The 24,690-nt window shown below is 38.8% G+C and overlaps 1 protein-coding gene across 1 annotated transcript; it reads left to right on the top strand.

The window, feature by feature from the left end:
• Nucleotides 1-524: 524 nt before the first annotated feature.
• LOC145770372 (uncharacterized) lies at nucleotides 525-24,432 on the top strand. The gene is made up of 14 exons (XM_082581998.1): nucleotides 525-750; nucleotides 13,487-13,648; nucleotides 14,275-14,424; nucleotides 14,853-15,042; nucleotides 15,719-15,814; nucleotides 16,039-16,124; nucleotides 16,505-16,690; nucleotides 17,499-17,570; nucleotides 18,790-18,986; nucleotides 19,344-19,483; nucleotides 20,090-20,331; nucleotides 22,243-22,485; nucleotides 22,977-23,102; nucleotides 23,454-24,432. The coding sequence occupies exons 1-14, from the start codon at nucleotides 592-594 to the stop codon at nucleotides 23,472-23,474; spliced, it is 2,070 nt and encodes a 689-aa protein (XP_082438124.1). The 5' UTR covers nucleotides 525-591; the 3' UTR covers nucleotides 23,475-24,432.
• Nucleotides 24,433-24,690: the final 258 nt, after the last annotated feature.

Here is a 24,690-nt window from a genome sequence, read left to right as displayed (position 1 = left end):
CAACCAAACCAAACCTGCTTGACCACGCCAGTGTAGCCAAAAAAACGAGTATTTTTTTCACTTTAAATTAAAAAGCAGCGGGTAGAGGGAGTGCGACTGAAAAAAATAGCGCCTCTCCCGCTACCGCTACTTTGGAAAAAAATAGCGCCGCTACTGCAGGGCCGCTACTCCAACTAAAAAGTAGCGTTGCTACCGCTACTTTTACCAAAAAAGTAGCGCGCTACTGCCCACTTCTGGCGCTGTAGGATAGTATCAAACTCACTCGCGAACACCAGGCCGAGAAAGATCGCACGCGCCATGGACTCAGTTGAATAAAATTGTCGAATTTAGAACTTATATAGGCACTTTTTTCTTCTCTCGTCTTTTGCTTTAAATAAGAAAAAGAATACGTCATGACCGGTCAAACAGTGTTTCAGATTAAGAAACCGGAGCCGGTCAAACAGTGTTTCAGATTATGAAACCGGAGCCGGTCAAATAGCCACTGCCAAGTTGAAAACATTGTGTTGTGTTTGACACCAGGTTACTGTTACTGTAAGAAATAGGTTGATCAAAAAGTAATTCAAATTGGTTAGGCCTACTGTACTTCCTAAAATGGAGCTTCTTCTACGTGCCTCTGAAGCGGAGCCATACTTAGAGCAAAGTGCAAGCTCGGGAGGAGTGCAACCTTCAGCTAAAGCAATTTATCAACAAAGGAAAAAATATGGAAAGATCGTTGCAGCTATGGGGGAAGTCTCACAGTATAAAGTTGAGGTAGTGCAGTATGTTTGCTTTTTCAATGAATTGTGCAATGAATCAAATAAATTGTTTTTCGAGGTTTTTAGAATCAACAGCAAATTGTTCGTTCTCTAGGTCCAAATGTAAAAATTGTATTCAACAAAAATATAAGTTAGGCCTGGAAACGGAAGCAACCTATTTCATTCCATGAACTCTTCGTCCCCTGAAAAGATCAATAGAAAAAATAGAACAAAGCCGAAGTCGCTGATCGGAGTTCCCCTAAATATTTTATAATTTTCCCCTTGAATTGATCATTGAGTTTTTATGTGCCACCACAAAATAAGTGTGACTTTTTCTGTGTAGTTTTGTCTAGAAATGTTAGTTGGAAATGAATAGATTATTTCAGTGTGGCAGCTCGGGATCATTTGTAAGGGAGGGGCTACAATCTTAAAGGCCTAGTAAATGAAATTTTCAAACTGGAATTAAGCATTAAAATGCGTAAACTGAACATTCAAGAATACATTTTTAAAAAAATTACCGAAAAAATTTGGTTTTCAATGGCGCTGGCAAGGCCCAAAGTCCAATGTTTCATTTATTTTTTCAAAATGACCAAAAAGTGGAAACACTGCTCGAGAATACGTCACAAAAAACGAGAGCTCCAGCAATGCAATATCAAAAGTTCGGACGCGTTGCGTTGCAAGAAGTTTTGCAGGATAGTTTTACACGTTTTTTAAGTTTCTATGATATTTCGTTGAGTAGTAGTAGCAATGTTACTAGAAAGGTGAGGTACGGTACTATAAATGTAGTAGCATTGCTAAAAATTAAATGTCCATAAAATCAATATTGCATCATAGTTTGACTATTGTAGAAACAGTATTGTATCATAGCAAATACTATGCCTGACTTTTGTGTTGTGTTTGGCTGTGACACGACAGCATTGCATGAAGTTGGTATGTTTGGGTTTCCCAAAGACAGTACGCAAAAAAGGAAATGGAATAAATTTGTCTACACCACAAGTCATAGGAGTAGACCGAAACCACACCACAGAATTTGTAGTCTGCATTTTCAAGAAGCAGACTTCAAAATTTTTCTTCAATTCAAAATGAGATATGCCAAAAGACTTGACTTGAAACCCGGTGCATGTCCATCAATCTTTCCATCTCCACCAGGAACTAGTGCAACAGCTGAAAGATCACATTTGACTTCTTCCTGGCGACCAGCTTATAGAAGACGCCGAGTTAATGAAGAAATGTTGATTTTATAGCCTAGTTTATTGTACGTATTTAGTTAGAATTACAGTATTAGGTTTTGATAACCTGTACCCCAGGGCCTAATTTACAACAAGGCCATTAACCTAGTGCTTGTTGTCTTTGGGGTAAAAGAACTAATCAGCAGTTAACTAAGGCTGCAGGGATTAAGCAAGTTAAGAACCAGTGGCCTGGGGCCTACCAATGGCTAGCATCCTACCATGTACGGTAGATGGAATAGCTCTTGAAGCAAAGCTACCGTTTTCAAGGAATTTTCCCTTTTGTTGGTGTCAATGTCAAATTCGTATGTTTACTTTGTCGTTCTGTACATGTTTGCGCCAGCAGCAAAAAATAAAATTGAATTCAACTTATAACATCATTAAAAACAGAGTGAAACGGTTCACCAGGCATTTGATAATTAAAGTAACTTGCGTTCTTCTGGTGACTATAGGCTACTAGGTTTAATAGGTTACCAGAAGAACGCAATCTAGTACGGTAGCCTATAGTCACCAGAAGAACGCAAGTTACTTTAATTATAACATCGTTATTGTATGCATGGTTTATAGAGTTGTCAATTTTTAGGTGCTGTAGGTTACTATAAATTTTCATGTGTCATATTGGAGAATTTCTGACTCTGACGTTAGTTTCCAATACGAAGAGGAAGATAGCACGGTGGTTGAAAAAGTAGCCTAAGTGATGATGAAGAAGAAACTTTGGCATTAAGAAAAGTAGGGTGGCCAGTTCCTTTCTCTCGGCCGCCTTTCCTGCAGCAATTATGCCTACCCAATTTATGACACCCTAGGTCAGGGGTCGGCAAACTTTCTGTACTACTGGGCCAAATCTACAAACTTCCGGTAACGTGCGGGCCGCATAAATTTCAACCTATAAACAATCGTCACATTATCCTTAAAATCATGGCGCACCTGCAACTCCTATTCCTGTGTCTATTGCACAATGAGACGTGTTTGTTGCCGTTTTATATTTATTGTCAAACACGTATTAAAACGCAATGCATTGTTTTTATTTACTTATCATTTATCAATGTGAAGGATGATGTTGTTTCTGTGTCATGGCCAAGGTGTTTAAATCAACTGGCAACTTTGTTGATGATATTTGCAATACGTCATTCAAATGACGATCTAACAGGCGAGTGCGAAGTTTATTCTTTGCGTACTTCATTTTTCAATTTTGAGAGATTTTGTAGCGTACATGGGAGTTACCGAGTAATGTCGGGAGACATGTTAAAGGACTTTTTGTTATGATATAAAATAAATTCATGCGTACATAATGATGAAACTTTAGTTGATGCACTAAAAGTAAGATCGTTCAAGGGCCGCAAAAAGTTTGTCCGCGGGCCGCATTTGGCCCGCGGGCCGCAGTTTGCCGACCCCTTCCCTAGGTAGAGGCGGAATGGCCCGTTTCGGTGAGTCCGATCCCTTAACGGGGGATTTTTTAATTTTTTTTTTTAAATTATCGGGTACCGTAGCCTAATTATCATTGCCGTTTTAGGGTTAGGGGTTAAGGTTAGGGGTTAGAAGTTAGGAACTCACCGAATCAGACTCACCGAATTGGACTCACCAAATAGTAGCAGACCCAGGTAGAGGTGAGCGGTGTTTTCAACAACCAGCTTAAGCCGGGAGTCGAACCAGGTTTGGTTGGTTTTGAATCTTTATCCTCGGACTGACAAAGCCTTGATAGGTTATTCCTGGTAGTTTCGCATACTTGTAAATGTAGAGGCTTTTGACACGGCCGGTTACCGAGATTGACAAGGTGAAATTTTCATATTGTTGAAGTGTTGTTGCTGTGGAATTATTCCATTCACTTGGTACCGTTGAATGGAGAGCCGTTCGAAATGCGTTGCTCAAGCGCACACCCCGAGAGTCGAACCAGCGCTGCATGATCTTGAGCCGGGCGCGTAACCACTGAGGTAGGCCTAATAAGAAGGCCAACGCCTTATCTGTTACACCTACCCTCTGCGCCAAAGTAGGCTACAAGGTGTAAAATGAAAAATTCACTGACAGTGCAACCTCTACGACACCACGACAATGCAGTTTGTAAACAATTTTTGACCTAACCCTACAATTTTGATGAATTTTTGACAAGTAAAAAAGTAATCGCCCTAATTTTTACCAATTTTATATCAACAGGTGTTCATGTTGTCACTCTGTGGCAATGGATCAGGGAGCAATGGATGAGCAACATCAAGCTTTGTGCTACTGTGAGATAGATACAGCACGGATGAAAGACATGCTAGATGGACAATTGGACATGCATGATTATATTTACTCTGCTTGTTTGTTAATATATGGCGCTGTTGAAACAAAATAAATTGACTTGACTTGCTATCGCCTTATTTGTTTCCAAGTTAGCAATTCCGTTCAGTAAAAATTAGGTAAAAAAGAATTTTTTTAGGTTAAATCAAAATGGCCTTAGTAATATGTACGTAAGTCTGCACCGAGTGAAAAATGCACTAAACTGTGAAAAGCAATTCAATCGGAAACTTCACTCTGTCAATCTCGGTGACCGGGCCGCGAAATTTTTTTTTCCCACGAGATTTCTGTCTCATTGATTCTAGTCACTCTAAAAGTAAGATTTTCCCATTTGCCAATGAAATTATGCAATGATAATAAAATATAAGCTTTCCCTAACCCTACTTTTTTTGAAAAGCTCTTGTGCACCGCAAAAATTAATTTAAAGAAAAAAAAGTTTGACTTCGACGGGCGTCGAACCCTCATTCTGACGATCACTAGGCAGACGATGAAACCACTGAACCAACCGTGCCGAGATAATGTTGCATTCACACGGTTTTAATACAAACTTTTACCAAAATATGTAAATGAGACAGAAATCTCGTGGGAATAAAAATCTCGCGACCGGCCTGCGTCAGTGATTCAAAGCCTCTACAATAGGGTGCGGTGAAAAATTAAAATTTTAGAATTTCAACAAAAAGTATGTCTTAAATGGTGGCCATACACCTAAAAACATGTCTGATGGTGTTTTGGAGTTGTTGCACCCCTAACTGTCCGTGCAACCTTGGAAAGTTGTATGCGGGGGGGCCAAAATCATAAAAAATAGCATAACTCATTATCCATGCGTCGTAGAAAGTTAATTTTTGGCTCTATGGAATCAGAAACACCATGTTTCTATTTGTTCCAAGAGAACTTCTAACTCTAAGAGCAATAGAATTTAAGTTACGTGTAAAAATCGAATTTCAGGCCCAAGAGAACGAGAAAAGTTCAGAACATAAATCAGAGTAAACGAAGAAAACTTTTTTCAGCTGGTTGATGCGATTTATTTTGATGGCAGAGAGGATTTAACTCTAACCTTGGTAAAAGAACAAAGTAACAAACAGGAAAAACTTCAATGTCTACACAATTGGAAGAACACTATATTGTTGTTGTGGGTGAGCCAGAGGACTTAGTTTATTTGACACACTTTACAACAAGTAATAGTAAAGGAGAAACACTTGCTGAAAATTTGTATAATGTCTTGTCAGGAACTGATCTGGGGCATAAACTGAAAATTATTGGTTCTGATGGAACTGCTGTGAACACTGGCAATATCAATGGCTGTATTGTAAACCTGGAGAGACACCTTCAACGCCCATTGCAATGGGTAATTTGTTTACTTCATTGCAATGAACTGCCATTACGATTTTTTCCTTACTAGATGGTTGCACAAAAAGTCCTGACAGCTTTTCAGGTGCAATTGGAAAAGAAATTGGCAGTTCAGTTTCCGAATGGCTTATTGCAGAGTTTCAGCCACTTCCATATTCCACTTTCCCGACTTTATACCAAATGACGTTACTGATGATCTAAGTTCAGACCAATTCTACGCTTATAGAATTTGTTGGTGCATCATTTTAGGAGAAGTGGATGAGGATTTGAGATTTATGGAAGTGTTCCCGACAATGATTCACCTAATCAAACGTCAAAATCATACGTCATGGAATTTTTCCTAAAAATGAGCCAAAATTGCACCATCGTTCGTAAGACTTGTGTCAAACCTGTTTAAATATGAAACATGGCATCACCACCTTTAAACACCTGTTTGAATTGCGTGACAATGTCTTTCACTATTACGTCACAGTACTGCGTACGTGAGTTTGAGATATTGATATCTATTCTGGTCATTCGTGAAATGGTTGCTTGAGAGTTAGTCGCACATTTAACTGTTGGCTTAGTGCTTGCTAGCTGGACAAAAATTCCGTCTTTATCCAAGTAATCTGTTCTGTAGTGACAAGTTTTAGTGGTGTACGGCGTTGCATTCCATTTTCGACAGCCAGGTGGCTAATTTTACAGAAATACAATTTTGAATAGACGTTTCAAAGGAGTGTTTCTTTTTCGGTCATTACATACAGACGAACGGATTCGGGAATCTTATGTTACAATTTTCCCACGAAGAGATTATGGTTTACCGCTGTGACCAGGAAGTAGAACCTATCGTGCACTCTCGGTGGTTAACTCTTGGATGTAGAAGATCCAAGAACCTTAAAGTTTTGGCTGAATTTTGTTTGAAAATATATTTTTCTTCTTGGTTTGACATCAAACTGAATAACAAGATTTCTGATGACAGCAAGAATTTCTTCAGAATGTTGACGACGACGAGCGTGTTATCAAATTTTAAAATCAGCAAGTAAAAGATGAGGCCTTGAAAACTCTTCAAAGAAATGCTTATTTTGGCCACCACGAAAACACCTTGCTTGCAATGTTGTGTGAGGAGGATGATGATATTCGAAGATTGGGTGTAAATAAAATACGAGCATTACGAGATGGCTCTACTTCTGGATGGCATCGAGAAGAAAAAGATGTGATTGTTGAAGATGTTGATAATTCTAACCAAGCAATTCGAAAATTTGTTTTACCAAAACTTAATGTCAAGGCAAAGTCATATCATGAACTTACTGATTTGGCACTCGAAAGCATCACAGAGCCACCTGCTGTCAAGGACTTAAGTGATGCTGATTTAAACGTGCTGTATGACAAACCGTTGAGTTTAAAGCATCCCTGTCACAATCAAAGAGTAGAGAGATATGTCAAGCTTGTTACTGAAGCTGCTGGAGCAGTAGCTGGTTTTGAAAAACGAGATGGCATGATACGCCAGCGAATCAAATCAAGAAAACTTATGAAAAAGTTTCATACTAAGCATCAATTTACTGTCGACAAACACTCTTAGAAAATAAATTTGACAACACATCGTATTGTGTTGACTGATGCACTGCTTATGATTGTGTAGCCTAATGTATTGCTTATGATTAATGTCCCACACGTTGATTAGTCAAGTGACAACATTTAAAGAGCTTAGCTTAAGTACCGGTAATTAGCCCAAACTACAGAGTTTCTTGTCCCAAAGTTATTTGAGCGCATCATACACAATTTTGCATCATTGTTTTGTAGGCTACAGTACCAGTATACTATAAGCCAGTGCTCCATTATCGAAATTTGAAGTGTAAGCTCAACAGTCAAGCACTGACAAATGACGGAAATGAAAATTTTTCTTGTTTAAATTTTGTCATTGGTTTGTCTAAACTTGTTGTCAATTTTGTGACAGTTTTGCCCACAATATGTCTCAAACTTAGATATTTGAGCATAACTTAAATTCTATTGCTCTTAGAGCTAAAAGTTCTCTTGGAACAAATAAAAACATGGTGTTTCTGATTCCATAGAGCCAAAAATTAACTTTCTACGACACATAGATCATGAGTTATGCTATTTTTTATGATTTTGGCCCCCCCGCATACAACTTTTCAAGGTTGCACGGACAGTTAGGGGTGCAACAACTCCAAAACACCATCAGACATGTTTTTAGGTGTAGGGCCACCATTTAAGACATACTTTTTGTTGAAATTCTAAAATTTTAATTTTTCACCGCACCCTACTCTACAAGTATCCGAAACTGCCAGGATTAAGCTCTGCAAGAAGCTTTCCCAGTCCGAAGATAAACATTCAATCAATCAATGTCCTGTTAAATCTACATAAAATCGCTCATTTTGTTGGTCCAAAAAATGTAGCCTATGTGATCAGACGAGCGTGAATTTACACAGTAGCCTATGTAGAGTTAGTTGGTTGTGTAAAATCATGTGTAGGCCTATGCCATTTCTTTGAATGCAGTATTTGAACTAGACAAAACATTATTTCATTCTCCAAGTATAAAAACTACGGATTGTAATCATAGAAACTCTGGTTAATGAGAAAATACATACAGTTAAATCGCCCGCAGTAACAACTATTGCGCGATCAGCTTATTGCTAGTCCGTAGTGACGTAGGCTGTAAAATCGCACGCTTAACTGCTCACGCCCATACCCGTTTTGAAAACACTTGACAAAAGCACGCGCGGAATGGTGATCAGTCCGCAATGGGGCAAAATTTTATTAAAAATCGTTTTATGGTGGCATGTTAAACACAAAGGACGTGGAAAATCGCTAAGTCAGGTTTTTCCTTTACTATCCCTTTAATTTGATAACCTTAACCCAAAAGTAAGGTTCGGTTTATCAAAATAACCCGAATCCGAAATTCAGTTGATCAACTATTATTTCAAGATACCGTACCGTACTTAGCATGGTCAACTCCGGCAACTCCAATCAGCAACTTCGGCGCTTCTGTATTTTTTCTCTCAATCTTTTCAAGGGAAAATTTTTCCAATGTTTGCAGCAACTCCGATCAGCGACTTCGGTCTTGTTGTATTTTTTCTTGATCTTTTCAGGGAACGAAGTGTTCAGGGGATGAAATAAGTTGCACACCCTGAAAACATCCCATTTTAACCTCTACACCCCGGTTGGGAACCACTGTACTAAAGGGTATAGTCTAGGCCTACCATATTTTGATCGCCTAAAAAGAGGACACGTTTCGCCAGCAAGTAGAATTTTACGCTTGAAGAATCGTTTACATCATTTTAGATCATTACAGTATAGGCCTACGCAGCAAAAGTTACCGAAAAAAAAAACAAGAAACAAATTGACTGAACGTTTAACTTATTTTTTTCTTATTTTTAATGCTTCCTTAAGACAACAAATGGTTTTATATAATTAAGAGTCAGCAAAAAGTAAAAAAAATACCTAATTTTTTACAGTTTCAGTCAGACAGCCATGATCGCACAAATCTGCAAAATGTGACAAATCAGGCACGATCTCCAGGTAGCCAAGCCTTAATTTTTTCAACAAGGAATAGTCGGCCTTAACGAAATTGTTAAATTACTTGCAAGAAATATGATTAGAACAGTAAACTGCACATGACCGTTAATCGATGCTAAAAGCGGCGTGAACTAAAAATCTATCCCTTTCCTTGCAAAGTTGTAGGTCTATCCATCCATGCCACAACTTCTTTTGCTGTAAGTTAAATAAGGGTTACACACATTTCACTTTTAGACATTCGTTTCGATTTGTTTCAAGTAACAAACGAACCAAACAGAGTTGATAATCAACAACGTCTACAAGCGTTGTATCATTAATCATTATAAAACGTAGCCTATGTAGGTAAAAGAATAATTTTTTGTAAAAGTGTGAGCAAACTGAGCATGGGCTTTATAATGTCGTTTAATATCTTAGAGTGAACCAGGCAATGAACGTTCAACAACAGTTCCATGAAATGCGCCAATTTCTTGTAGAGTTTATAAATCAGCATGTTACATTGGTAGCCTATGCAAAATGTTTTGAAGACAAGCCGTCGCCTGAAACGTCATCAAGCAATATAATCCCGTTGAAAATATAAGCATGAAAACCTAAACTGTCAAAAAAGAGGACATTTGAGCATTTTTTAGTGTCCTCGGAGGACAATTCATTTTTCTTGAAAAAAGAGGACAAATCCTCTTAAAAGAGGACGTATGGTAGCCCTAGTATAGTCTCAGTGAGAAAAAAGTTAAAAATGTATTGAAAGCAAATTTAAATAGAAATAACAAAGCTGCCCGAAGTAAAGCAGTTTTGAATGTGACAACACAAATTTCAATGCAATTGATGCAAAACAAGGTCTGGGGGCACTGCTTCTGAACATAGTTTCGGTACTACTCAACTGATGTGTCACAGATTTACAAATTACAGGACGTTACACATTTTACACAGTATAATATAATACATTTTACAAATTAAGAACATTAATTACAACAAAAAATACTTGCAAGTTGCAACATACAAAAAAATTACAGTCCAGTCTTGGTGTTCGTACTACATTTGGGAGCACGTCTTTTAGGCACAGACAGTTAGGTGCCGGTCAAATAGGCGCGCACAATGTGGCGTCAGGATATTTAGGTGCGGAGCACTGTGGCGCCCGTTCATTTAGGTCAGGGGTTCCCAACCTGTGGTACGCGTACCACTAGTGGTACGCGAAGGTTTTTCAGGTGGTACGCGGGTAGCTTACGTTTCTTTTCACAACTTTATATTTTGTTTATCTGGTTTTGTTTACAAAAAAAAATTCCCGAAGCCTATTCTTATTGTTACGTAACTGTTCCCTGTTGTTTCGTATCAAAATACAGGTCATGTCAATTGTCAACAAGGAGCACAGTTGCTTTGTAAAGCCATAGCCTACAACGCTGCGGGACAGTTTGCGTTAATTATGTCAAATGATTGCGCTTGATAGACATCATCTACTGTTTTATAGCTTAAGCTGCAAAAAGCGTTGAATAATGCTAGTTGTAAGCTAAAAATAGATCGGAATAAAATGTTCAATAACGGTTACAAGGAATGTTCTCCAGTAAACTTCTGGCTCAGTATGTCCTCTTCATATTCAACGCTAGCTTCCCATGTTGTTCCGCAGCTACTGATTTTCCCTTCCACGTGGGAATGCGAGCAGGGATTTTCAGTCATGATGAACATCAAGTCAAAAAAATCGAAACCGACTAGGTGCGCCCGGAAATGACTTTCGATGCTCTGTTGGCACATTTACACCGCACATCGACCAATTGGTGGACAGTAAACAAAAATCTCATTAAATTTAGTTGTGGTGCTTTAGTGTTATTTTAGTACGCCAATATTATTCTTCGGAATAAAATAGATTCGATCAAATTAGTTGTTCTGCAAAAAGTGGTACGCTTGGCAGTACAGAGCGTCCAAGTGGTACGAGGTCGTAAAAAGGTTGGGAACCCTTGATTTAGGTGCTATTCCTAGTAAAGTCTGCAGATTATATCAGCTTTTTTTTGTTTGTTTGTTTGTTTTATCTTTATCCTGCATTGCGGGAAAGCGGACTTGAGCGCTATGTATTGGTGTACGCCTTCCGACATACACCTGACCCACGCTGCAGCCGACTGCAATGTCTGTTTCCGGTTGTCTACTTTACTTATGACTTACATTTGGTACTACCCGTTACTCGAAATCGATCACTGGGTAGAGGCAATTATCGTAAAGTTTCTTGGCAGGTAGGGCAATGCTTTTCATACAAAATGTTATATTAAACAAAAAAATATGTTGTTTTGTTAATGCGCTTGCATTTATTTGTTGTTAGTCAATAGTCATGGCTTTCATGAGTGAAGCCGCTTAAACTGGCAATGCTTTTCACACAAAACGTTACATCGCAATAGAAAAATATATTGTTGTTTTCATGCCTTAAAACTCCTGTTTTTTCCGGCAGCCATCGTGGCCTACCGGTAGCTCCTTCTCGACGGCCAAATCTGCGTGCTTGGAGGCCAAAATACAAATAACGATAGCACAAGTAAATAGAATTAAACTTGCAACGATGCCAAAATGATCACTTCATAGTGTTGTTAAAGTATGGGCGACGTCCTGCAATAGAATCGTTGTACCACGCAATAACTCCTTCATCGGGATTGTTAATCCGGTACCGGTATTGCGGGACCATCTAACGACACTAAATTGTTTCAACTGCATACCGCCTTTCATAAAACCTGGTCATTTATACCGTTATGATGTCACCATTTAGGGTGTAAACTGTGAAGTCACTAACCCACAGCGGAAACATTTCTCAACTCTGACGACACGTGTTTTCCCCTCTGATGGGAACTAGTTCTCCTTTTTAATAACGATTCAATGTCCGACAACATTGAATCGACATAAAACGGCAATATTGCCAACCGATGTAAATTAGCACTTCGGATTAACACTTCGTTAAAATAAACGTCAGGAATTACAAACAAGACTTATAGCTGGTGATTGCAGCTGGATATATTCCATATATACAATAGAAAATGTTTCCGCACAATACAACAGTGGTGATTATGATGCGCTGACCTAATTCTACGTCATTGTTTGATACTACATATTTTCGACAGTTAATCCACGATCATTCTATTGCGAAATTAAATAATTGGCTAGAAGAAACAGGGTTGTCGGTATTTTACCCGACCCAAAAAAAACCGGGTGGGTTTTTTCCAAAAAACCCACTTAAAAAAACCAAAAAAAAACCCAGAGCATCATGTTTGTCCAATTTTTATCAGAAAATTGAAAAAATGAACCAAAGTACTAAAATTAGGACTTAAGAATGTGATTGTGAAGGAAATTTCCAAGGATAAATTGAAAACACAGTGGATATTTCTGCACACAAAAATTAAGTAATGCCACTTTGTACTACACTAAAACTCATTTATGCAAGAAGGCCTCATAGTTAAACAGCACTAGTGCATTATTTTATTGAGTTATGCTAGCATGTACTGTGAGTGAGAGGCACTTCATTGGTAAAAAGTAGTATTTGAGGTGAAATAAGCATGAATCTACCTTTTTTGCATCTTTTTTAAATAAAACCCAAAAAAACCGAGTTTTTAAAAAAAAAACATGCGGGTTGAGCTTTTTTAAAAAACCCGGGTTTTTCTCAACCCTGAGAAGAAACCAGCGACCGAATTTGCGTCGGCGAAAGCTTTGTCAAGAAATGATTTAACTTTCCGAACATGGCTGAGTTCACTTTTAGTTAAGTCAAATAATTTCATTAAGTAAGTCAAATAAGTCCATAAGTAAACACACAAATGAGACACATACCAAAGGAAAATACGGTAATCCCAAAGGTTTAAAATACGTATGCATGCATGAAACAGTATTTTTAATCTCCATAGCCACCAAACCTACAAGAAAAATATATATACTTTACATGTTTGGAGCAGGAGAAAAAAATTGCATTGATAGATTTTTTAATTAAAATTATTGTAAAAATTGAGAAGGCTCACAGCTCCGTGTGTTGAGAAGTTGCCATATTTTGTCAGCTTTTAAATCTGTACTGACTGCTATTTTGTAAAAAAAGTAATTAAAATTTTAGTAAAATTCCAAGTGAGGTATCTAACTATTATCGCTAACTTCAGCTTTTATTTGAGTGAGTAGTTTCCAAAGTATTCTTTGTGTATTGCATTTCAGAAAACAGTTTAAAGCTGCTACTGATATGTAGGCTAGTGTAAAAGGTTGCCCATAGTTACAACAAAATGCAAAAGTATGCTTTATCAAAAACTGTGATTCTGTGTCCTAGTGATCTCTAGTGCCAGACCATGATACCAAGTGCGCTTCCAATTGTTGTTGTATCTACATATTTTAATTGTAAAATTGGCAAAATTTAAACCAATTTTATCCAAAAATCTAATTTTTCACTCATATACATTGCAGCACTTAACCACCTTCACCATGGATCGCAAGGAATCCATCTTGACAGTCGAAGACAGTGTTCGGAAGCTTCAACTGCTTGATGCCAGAGGAAAAGTTTGGACCCAAGAAATTTATTTGAACGTTGATGATAAATGCCTCAAACTTTCAGATTGTGATTCTTCAGTGAGTACTTTTGTAATTAGTGTGCTTCCGTAAGGGTTATAGGCGAATTCTTCGTAAACAATTCTTCGTAAGCAATTCTTCGTAAGCAATTCTTCGTAAAACAATTGTTCGTAAACAGCTGTTGGTGAAATGAAATCCGTAAAAGAATTTTTCGTAAAGCATTTCTTCGTATACACCAAATCTCAATTGCATGCACGAATAAATGCTTTGGGAAGAATTGTTTTACAAAGAATTAAGCTTACGAAGAATTGTTTTACGAAGAAAACGTCGGACACCTTCCGTAAGTGCAACTGTGTGCCGGTAGTTTTCAGTTACTAATGCGCTGTTTTCAAAATTTGTAAAAAAAATAATAAATTTGAGCAAGATGTGAACGACCCAGAAAGCTTTCCTTATTAAGCAACAGCAGTTTAAATTTAAACAACTTCAAATGATCAATTTCATCAGTAAGGTCTGTGGTTTCAAATCCATGAAAGTACAAGGTTTATAGGCTACTTGCTAGCAGTCGTTAAGTAGGCTATCAAACGAAGTACCATATCACACAATTTGATCAGTGAGCAAACTAGAAATACTATGTTGTGCACTCTTGCGTATCATGATCACCTTATTATTTGACTTATCTTTGCCAGGACGAATTGGAAAACTTTCCTTTAACGTCTATTGTCCACATCCAACCAGTCATCAATGCTTGCAACTTCAACAGCATATGTGCTATCGTTGTCAAAGACACAGAGCAGCATTCCACTGACATTCACCTCTTTCAATGCTCCTCTGTCCCAGTAGGTTTCATATTCTTGTGCTGGTTTAACAGCTTCTGTGATACTGTGGTTGATAGTTTTGTAATTACCGGTATACTCTATATCCAGTGTGCTACAGTATGTACCGTACTATGTTATATATTATATATATATATGTATGTTTATTGGAATGAAACTTGCTTTGCGATCTATAATATGAAATCTAAACATAAAGTTATAGCCTAATCGTTGGACGTGAAATATTTTGGTTACTTATCATCATAGGTCTTTAACATTTAATTGCTTCCGTTGCCATTGTGTAGTAACCTACTTTAAAAAAGTTGTTTATTTTACATTGTTTTCACTACGCTAGACGTTAAAAGGATAAAGATGGCGACTTTTGGCAGCTGGAACAAGTTGGCCTTTTCATTGAATTGAAAGTAAAGTATTGCGTTTATGTACCTATCCAGGCCGATATAATATGCGCGGACGTCAGCAGCGCGATGAGCCATCTTAAAAGCAAAAAGGGGGAAAAAAGTCGTCCAGAAACTCTTCGGCGCCACCGTGAGGCCATAGCGGCGACGTATGCCCCCCCTTCGACGCCCCCTATCAACGTGAAGGATCGGGTGGCGGAGCGGACGACCACTATTGAAGCACAAAGTAGGATGCTTATCGTCCATGTGACGACTTTCTAAATCAGTTCCTGTGCCAGCTTAACAGGTCACCTGTAAAATCATCAACCGATCAATCAGTTTTGTTACAAAACAATATAATTTTCTTTGTATTTGTGACTATTTTGCAATACTCTACTGAAACGTTTTCGCTTTTGGTTCATTTTGTTATCGGCTACGTAGCCGAGTGGTGAGAGCCCTGGTTCGAAACCCCTCAAAAGCTTGTGGCTGTGTCTTTGGCAAGATACTTAAAGGTATGACGTCGGTTGCGGAGTGGCGCCCCTTCGACTATAGCCCTTGATTTTTCTCATGATTATGAACAGTCAGCTGCCTTAGAGGGAAATGCCTACGGCCCTTCTCTGGGCTATGGCGAACCGAACCGGGCTCTTTAAAGATCCCGTGGTAATTAAAGGGACGCAAATCTTATTTGTGAAAACTTGGGCAGTTCCAATTCTAATTGTAGTGTAATTTCTGAAAACTTGAATACCTCTACTTATAATTTTACTGTATTGATTTAGAAAAGATACCGCAAGGAAATTGCGGTTGTCCAAGCTCATACGAGACTACACGTGAAAGAGCAGAGACCGACAAATCAAATCCACGGTCTTGCTCGTCCGTGATCTCGTTAATTAAATCGCAACTGGTATTTAATTTTGCTGAACTAGAGTGCAGTAGCAGCGAAGATGGAAGGAGAAAAAAAAAGAAGGAGAAAGTAACGGGAAAGAGGAAGCGTTTCGGCCTCAATGAGATGGCGAAAACTGGTAATAATTATGCATTGTTTGTAAAAAGGCATCGGGATAAAGTTGATTCCGAGAGTAGGAGGCGGTGCTCATTATAAAGAGCAATGATTTTTAAAATATTACCGTGCACATTTTTTAGAAACATGTTTTTACTGTACAAACTTTTGTCATTTGTACAAGCCACTGAGATTGACTGATTAATTCCACATACCGTATAGGCTACTAGATGCCTCTTTTTTTTTCAGAAAAATCAGTTAAACGGAAGAAAACGTTGGCTGGACCTGTGGAGAATGCGAGGAGGGATATAAAATGCTGCATGTGCAAGAAAGAAGTATGTAACCAACATTGTTCATTGTTCATGTTCGTTGCAAAATTGCTTTTTTTGTTTTATGTTATGTCGTTATTAGCATAGAAGACAATGCAGCCTAATAGCAATCATGTTTTATTTTACGCCGATTGCGACAACATACAACGCACTGCCATACAACAGGAAGCAGCGAAGGAACATGTCAGCTGGCCCCTTGTTTTGGCACTGTTAAGTGTTTTGCCGAGACGCAGCCGCATGCTCTGGAGCGGTGTCGAACCCACGTGCTTTCGAACGTCGCTGACGTTCTCACCACTCGGCCACACAACCGACAATGCCTGACAGAGTGACAGTGTCTCACCGATTGAGCTGTGTTAGTTTTCCAAACTCTGATTGAATGTGTTCAGATAGTATCGAACATCGCGCAGCATTTCATCAAGGCGCACAAGATCGCGAACCCCCAGGAGAGGCGTCGGTTGTGCACATTGTCGCGCTTGAACGAGGAAAAAAAGAAGACGCTAAACCAGTGTCCAATTTGTGACAAATCGGTCGGGCGGGTGTCACAACACCTGCAACGTTACCATAAATTGGATGTAAGTTGATACGCATTGTTCAATGCACTTGCAGCATACCTTGTATCTGGTGGTAAATGGTAATGAAATGTAATTGGTCAGTTCAGTTTTCATAACGCAGCCAAACATGTAATGTAATCAACAAAAATAAATAAATGAAAAAAAAACAGTACGTTAGTTAGTCTTAAAAAGTATTGCTGCATTTTACGCAACGTTGTACTGTGACACTTACTGTATGTACCAGTGAGTGCATAGGGGATATCAGGAAGCAGTGGGACAAAAATAGCCTTTTCTTTAATAACTCAAATAATTTATGAACAATGTGTTATAAGCCACATTGTTTATAAAGTTTCACCCTTTGCTCACATCTTCAAAAAATTTCAATAAAGAAATTTATGTTTCGATATTTATTTGTAGTTTTAAATGCATTTCTAAAATGTCCCACTGGTGCCTAACCTAAGGAAGCAGTGGGGCACTTTAGAAGTGAATTAAGTGCACCGTAACAAGAAACTATATAGCCTAGTTGCAAACATAAAAAATATATTTTTTATTGCTTTTATGATTTTACAATTAAAAAAAATCTTGTTCATGTCATGCTTAAACTACAAAAATTTTACCATTAAACTACGTTTTACAATATCAGTATCTCGGTTCTACACGCAGAATGTCAGTCATTTACGTTCACCACGGTTCAAGAAAGCGATAGTGTCCCACTGGTAAAGCGTCCCACTGGTCACCGATCTCTCTAAATAACATACAGTTATGTAGTAGCGGAAGTAGTAGTAGGCTACTGCAGTAGAAAGTACTTCTTTTCCCTTTATCATTGCAGAGCAAATCGACCGACTACAGAAGGGCGATGGGGAAAGGTTCATCGGAGGATACTGTCATCCATGACTTTAAAGTGAGGCATCTTGTGGTGTTACCGTTTACCAGTTTTAAAGGCTTCATTTTAAAACTGCTGAACTTTGTGAAATACATTCCTTGTAAGAAATCTAGGCCACAGAGTACAAGCGGCCTATGTATTATTTGACCATTGTGGCTTGTCATATTCATACTAGTGATGCAGGCCGCGTACGTGGCCGCTTTTGACTTTTCCGCCTCGTGCCGCGCCGCGTGGAAGGTTGAAATGACAAAGCCGCGCCGCTTGCCGCGTAAACTTTCAAGAAATAATCAGTTAACGAAACTTCAAATTTAAATTGGAAACACGGATCAGTGTTTTCTTTCCTTTAACGGAAACCCTAAGCTCGAAAGCTATGCAGATTGCAAATGGCTTGCAGCTGACAGGGTTTTTGGGGTTGGCTTGTGAGGGAAGCTGTACGAATGTTTTTGGTTAATAGCCTAGCTGATAAGCTCAGCTCCCAGTTATCAGGCTATAGGCCTAGCGCTACTACCGCATTAGTTACTATAACAGTTAGCGCAGTGAGTTCAGGCTATATGTTTTACTCTTGACGTCTTGTCTGTCTGTGTAGTTCATACAACCACTGACATTAAAATTGCATTATTGCTTACAAAAAGTGTTCAAAAGTCCTGATACTGGATCCAGGAACATTCTATTTGAAAAAGCATGATGTCTTAGACTTAGAACTTAGATGCATTACTGATAAGACATAATGATCTGGTTAGCCTAGTCAATTAGTGCACAACTGTACCGGTAGGTTACCAGTTATATGCCATGGGTGTTTTCTGCCACAATTGACTTTCTAAAAGATAACTCGTTAAAATGTTTTTTTGAAAATATTGTAATTTGCGGTGTGCTGATAGGTGATTTAGTTGCGGTGCGGTGTGCAGATGAAAATTTTGGGTTCGCTGGGTTTGTGCGGATGAAAATTTTGGTTTCGCTGGGTTTGTGCGGATGAAAATTTTGGGTTCGCTGGGTTTGTGCGGATGAAAATTTTGGGTTTGCTGGGTTTGTGCGGATGAAAATTTTGGGTTCGCTGGGTTTGTGCGGATGAAAATTTTGGGTTCGCTGGGTTTGTGCGGATGAAAATTTTGGGTTCGCTGGGTTTGTGCGGATGAAAATGATGAAAATTTCTAAGCATACCACATTAAACTTCGCCAACACCTTGGCTGCTCCATCGGTGGACTTTATTTTGCAAACCTACTTATATTTACACTTGCAGGTATTCATGGAGGGCTCCAGTGGTGGTGGCAACAAGGACACCTCCATCTTGAAGGTATTACGTGACGTCACAAATATCTTCAGGAGTGCCAACGGCGTCACGTTCGATGCCGGCATCCTGGAACCCATCGTCATAGATAAGGACTTGCGGGACAACACGATCTATAACCACATTAACAGCGTGAAGCATTTCTTACGGTAAGTAAAAATATTGCAATAAGAGCTTCTGCAGTGCCGCATTATCCATAAAGCTGAACTAGCTGAGGCGTTGGGCCTGCGAAAATTCGGCCCAGCCCAAATAAGAAAGTTTCACATGGAAAAAAGATTCAATACTTGACAATATTATCCAAGGATTGCTCTCCATTCAGCGACACCAAGTGGATGCAACATTTCACAGACAACAACACTCGGAAAGTGCACTCTGTGAAATTTCGTGACCGGGCCTGCCTTAGTAGTTCAAAGCTTCTACAAGTATCCAGAAATAACCTATTAGGATTTGTCAGTGCGAGGATAAGGATTCCTATAAACATTAAATAATCACTCAATGTGTTGCAGATTTGCTCAGCAAAATGAAGATTTATTTCCGTTGGAAGCGCCCAAGTTAGCCCAGTTGCAGATATCAATCAAAAACTGGGCTAAGACCTACAAAAAAAAATCGGAGGCCCGTTCCATGCTCATCAACTCCTCGTCTCATGGTGAGCACACTATAAATATTTCCTTTCTATTCATCTGATATTTTGCATATATGAGGTAAAATATTTATAGTAATGGCTCATGTTGGTTGATTTGTGAAGACATGCGGTTTTGCAACTCGTGTGCCAAACTGGCGTGAACAAAAACATCCGTCAATTGTTGTTACGTGGACCTCGCTATGTAGCGACGTTCATGGGTGTTACTACTGTAACATGTCATCGTACAATGTAGCGTAGAGCTTCGGGGAGCGCTGTTAACGTGCGGCTTGCAAATTGTAAAAGGAAGTTGGAAAATTTTCAAATGTTATTCATATATATTCAATTTGGTTAAGGTGGCTTGATGCCTTAGTGGTTCCAGTGTCTGCCTCTGATTCTGTGGACATGGGTTCGATAATCTCCAGTTTTCGATACCGGTTCGTATATTACCAAAGACCTTTCAAAAGTGGTGCTGAATGGATCCTGGGAAATAGTGTACTCGGCTGTGCCACTGTACTGCTGCACTAACACTGTCTACTTTGTAAAGCGTTAAGAGCAACTCATGTCTGCCATGGATACAGCATATTTGCTCGTTTGTTGTTGCACGCAGCATAATGGCAACTTATTTTGCAGAAGGGCTTCTGAACTCTAAAGAGAAGACAAAGTATCTTCGTTCACCCTTCGCAATGTCCTGCGAAAGGACGTTGCGAGGGGAGGCGCAGTCCTCAGCATCAGTCCTCTCCAGGGGAGATATTCTGGGCCATTTGATGCTGAGGCTGCAACTTCACAATGCGCAGAGGCCAAAGGCGATAGCGGGGTTGCGGTGGGAGGATTTTGACAGTGCCTCCCATCAAGGACAATGCCACATTGTCAAAGTAAGCAAACACTTTTGCGATGTTTTTGAAAGGCAAATGACTATATACACATAGGCATACGAAGCCGAGCAACGTTATCAAGTTTAGCATATTTAAAGATTATTATATTTACAAAAACACAAAACTACGCAACAATTAAATATCGAACGTTTTCGACATCACAAGATGTCCTCTTCAGGAATAATATACATACAACTTAACTACATCTGAATAAAATACAATGGTTAACTAAATCGTTGTCAAAAACTGCAAAAATATCGTCAACATAACGCCATCGATCTGCTTAAACAAGCGATTATTAAACATAAACAATTGTTTGGCGTCACCATGGGTTCTCCACTTGGTCCAACTTTGGCCAACTTCTTTTTAGCGGACTTAGAAACGAAAATGTTTGAAGTGTTCCGTGATTTTTACCCTAAAATGTATGTACGTTATGTTGACGATATTTTTGCAGTTTTTGACAACGATCAGTCTTGTTCCCAATTTTTAAACCTTTTAAATGCTCAACATCAAAATATCAAATTTACAGTTGAAAAATCTGATGACACTATTGCCTTTTTAGATGTTGAAGTAAAAATAAATTATGACTCGTTCGACACACAAATCTGGAGAAAACCCACCAACACTGGCCTACTTTTAAATTACAACGCTTTTTGCCCAAATAAGTGGAAATCTGGATTAATCTTATGTCTTTTATCTCGTGCCCGTTTGGTTTGCTCGACGGACTTGTTGTTCCACATTGAAACTAACAAGTTGAAAAATATGCTACTTTAAATGGATACCCGTCATACTTTTTTGATAAAATATTAACAGCTTTTTTGGATACGAAACCGAAAGATAAACCCGAAGAAGACGATTTTAGCAAATTTTTTGATCTACCATTCTTGGGAAAAGATTCGGTAAGATTTTCAAAAAATCTAGCTAAAATTGTCAAAAAGAAATTTGATTGTGACATTTACCCTGTATATAGAACGTTCAAAGTAGGCAGATATTTCCAGCTGAAGTCGCCTACGCCCTTTGCTTTATGTTCTAATGTCGTTTATAAATTCAGTTGTTTGCGTGATGCAAGCCTGACATACATCGGTATGTCAACAAGACATTTATCGACTAGAGCTGGGGAACACCTCAATTTGAATTCTGTACAGAAAAGCGCAATTACAGATCACATTTTCTCATGTACAGAATGTCAAAACAACGTTTCTATCAAGCAATTTGAGATCATGTCTAGAGGCAGGTCTGAGTATCAAACTAAGATCTTGGAAGCCTTGTACATAAAACGTCACAATCCACTTTTGAACAGACAGTTGATGCTTGCGGCTCGTCTTTCTTGCTCTCTGTATTTTAAAATTAGTTTTTTCGCACCTTGCCTTTCTACCATATCATGTGATCTGTTTAACACCTTTTGATGCAGATAACTTTGATTCTCGTGGAGCCTATCGTTGAGTTTGAGCTAGTCAGAAGTACTGTGCAGTTTTTGTCTTTTCCTGTTTATAGATTTAGTTAACCATTGTATTTTTTCAGATGTAGTTAAGTTGTATGTATATTATTCCTGAAGAGGACATCTTGTGATGTCGAAAACGTTCGATATTTAATTGTTGCGTAGTTTTGTGTTTTTTGTAAATATAATAATCTTTAATATGTTAAACTTGATCACTTTGCTCGGCTTCGTATGCCTATGGTTCAACAAGACAAACTCTCTACCGAAGCTGACTATATACACGCAGTATAACAATAACATACATCATTTTGTTTAACATCTAAAAGCTCAGAAAATCCTTTCGTGTACCATTCAATTCTATAAAGGGTACACTTTGTTACACCATTGTGCAGAAGCCAAGTTATAGCCTAACTATGATTTTTGCAAAATCCTACAAAATCTACCACTTATTACAACAACAATATTTTTTGCAGAGCCACGATCACAAGACAGCTGAGGCGTTAGGCTCTGCTTCCTTGGCATTTCCTGACGAGCTGCATGCGCTTGTCGCTGCACTGCGAAAGGAAATGCCGATAGATGGAGAGTTCATTTTTAGTACGTCGGGGAGGGCTCTTTCCACCTCAAGCGCCACGAAGTTCATGCAGCTCGCATGGGCTAAAGGTGGCTTGAAGAGCCGCTTCTCCTCGACATTGTGGAGAAAGAGCGTTGTGACGGCGGTAAGAAAATTACACCTACAGGCCTACATGTAAAGGATGTATTTGTGTCTTAGCAGAAACTGCTGCATTACCAAGATTTTAGGCTGCACACCATAACTTGAATAGTTAGTTGCATGAAGTAGGTCTTTCAGATGTATCAAATCAAATCGCAGCCTAACAACACCGTAGGAGAGTGGGGTTTGTTGAATCATTGCTGGTTTGTGCACTCCGAAAGTTTTTGGAAAAAGAAATATTTATTTCAAGACTGTAAACACTGAAATGCTGTCACAGTGCATTTCATGCTACACCAAACCTTCCAGGAATTCTTACTGGACAAGTGTTTGACTGCTTGCTTTTTATTGAAAAGTAAATTTGGGCACCACCCAAAACGTTTGCCTACTTGATGGAAACAGGAAGTTAATTTGAAACGTTCTGTTGCGTGAACTTTCTGGGAAATTTTACAACAAACCCCAGTCTCCCAACGTGTACGCGCCAACAATTTGCTGTTGCAGGTGCATGATCAAAGGCCCGAGATGGCCAATCAATTGGCCCGCCATATGAGCCACTCGGTACAGACGGCCCGCCGAACTTACAACTGCACCAACGCCTCCAGTAATGCGGAGGTGGTGACTTCAGAGGTATGGAGCCCAATAATTTACTCACTGGATGCCTGCATTGTTCATCGTCACCAATGCGGTTCCACATTTCGTAGAGTAGGCTACTGTTGCCTAGGTTAACAAGAAAAATCTCACGGAGAGTAATTTTAGGTTGTTAAAACCGAATCTGATCTCGGATTTTTACTTATCACATCAACTTTTTGAGGTATTTTTTGTGAACATTTCTTTTATAGTTTCATTTCAGCTTATATAATTTGCTTTTCGAAAGAAGGTCACTAGATATGGTATCTCACTAACAAGGTGGTATCTCAACTGTAGCCTACTTACAGTAGTGGGAGTCCTGTCTTATAGTTAACACAAACTTTTGTTTAGATCAATAAATTAACATTCTAAAGAAAGCTCAACCCTTCACTCTGGGAATGTAGTTAAGACGAGATGCAGCCATTTCCTGTTATTTGCTATTGACTCATTCGTTTCTTTTATTGTGCCTATTGATGTCTCGACCAAGTTTTTTCTCATCAGCATTTGCGTGGTTGCCGTTTTCCTATATATGTATTCACATAGGGTCTTAACAGTTTTTATTGCTGCAAGATGCAGCCATTTTCATTTGTGTGGTTGCCGTTTTCCTATGTATGTATTCACATAGGGTCTTAACAGTTTTTATTGCTGCAAGATGCAGCCATTTTCATTTGCGTGGTTGCCGTTTTCCTATGTATGTATTCACATAGGGTCTTAACAGTTTTTATTGCTGCAAGACGCAGCCATTTTCATTTGTGTGGTTGCCGTTTTCCTATATATGTATTCACATAGGGTCTTAACAGTTTTTATTGCTGCAAGATGCAGCCATTTTCATTTGTGTGGTTGCCGTTTTCCTATGTATGCATTCACATAGGGTCTTAACAGTTATTCGCTATTGACCACACATTAATCTGGTGTTGTCTCGATGATCCTGATGGACGTTTACAAACCCCTCGGGACTTCACTCTGCGGAATGTATTTTCGCAACTCGCTTTTGTTATGTGTATTGTAGACATCTTGGCAGTGCCGGTCTTAGGGTATTTCGGGCCCTGTGCAAAAGGTGTTGCGACCGTGCCAAATTTCTCAACTCAATAACTTACATCAGTCACAAGCACGTTTTAACGTTTGCGTTTTGTCGCTTCTACCTTCTTCTCGACCTTTGCTATGTTGACGTGTATTGTTTTGATATGATGGTCAGAAATAAAAAAACAACTGAACTGAACTGAAAATATGCTTTGCGGGCGGAATATGCTTTGACAATGATCTAATTCAGTAGTGTAGCTAGGTATTTTGAAAGGGGGAGGTGGTTTGAGGTGGTTTGACGGTTGGCGGGCGACACCCAGCGGCTGGGGGTCTTGGGGGCCTCTCTCAAAAAAATTTGAAAATTTGCTTTGAATTTAGGGCATTCTGAGAGCATGTTCAACAAAAATTTGGTTAAGAATATTACTGTAAAATGTTGCTGTCCAGTGGCATGACAAAAGGATAAGATCATGCTTTCTTTAGCATTTTTTGGAAATAAACTATGTCTATATGTTGAGTCTGAATGCAACCTATTTCGTACCCTGAAATCGGAGTAACTAAATCAAATTTC

The sequence above is a fragment of the Aplidium turbinatum genome, chromosome 5 (genome assembly GCF_918807975.1).
Source record: "Aplidium turbinatum chromosome 5, kaAplTurb1.1, whole genome shotgun sequence".
NCBI classification, from domain to species: Eukaryota; Metazoa; Chordata; class Ascidiacea; order Aplousobranchia; family Polyclinidae; genus Aplidium; species Aplidium turbinatum.
This window is presented reverse-complemented; position numbering and strand designations above follow the sequence as displayed.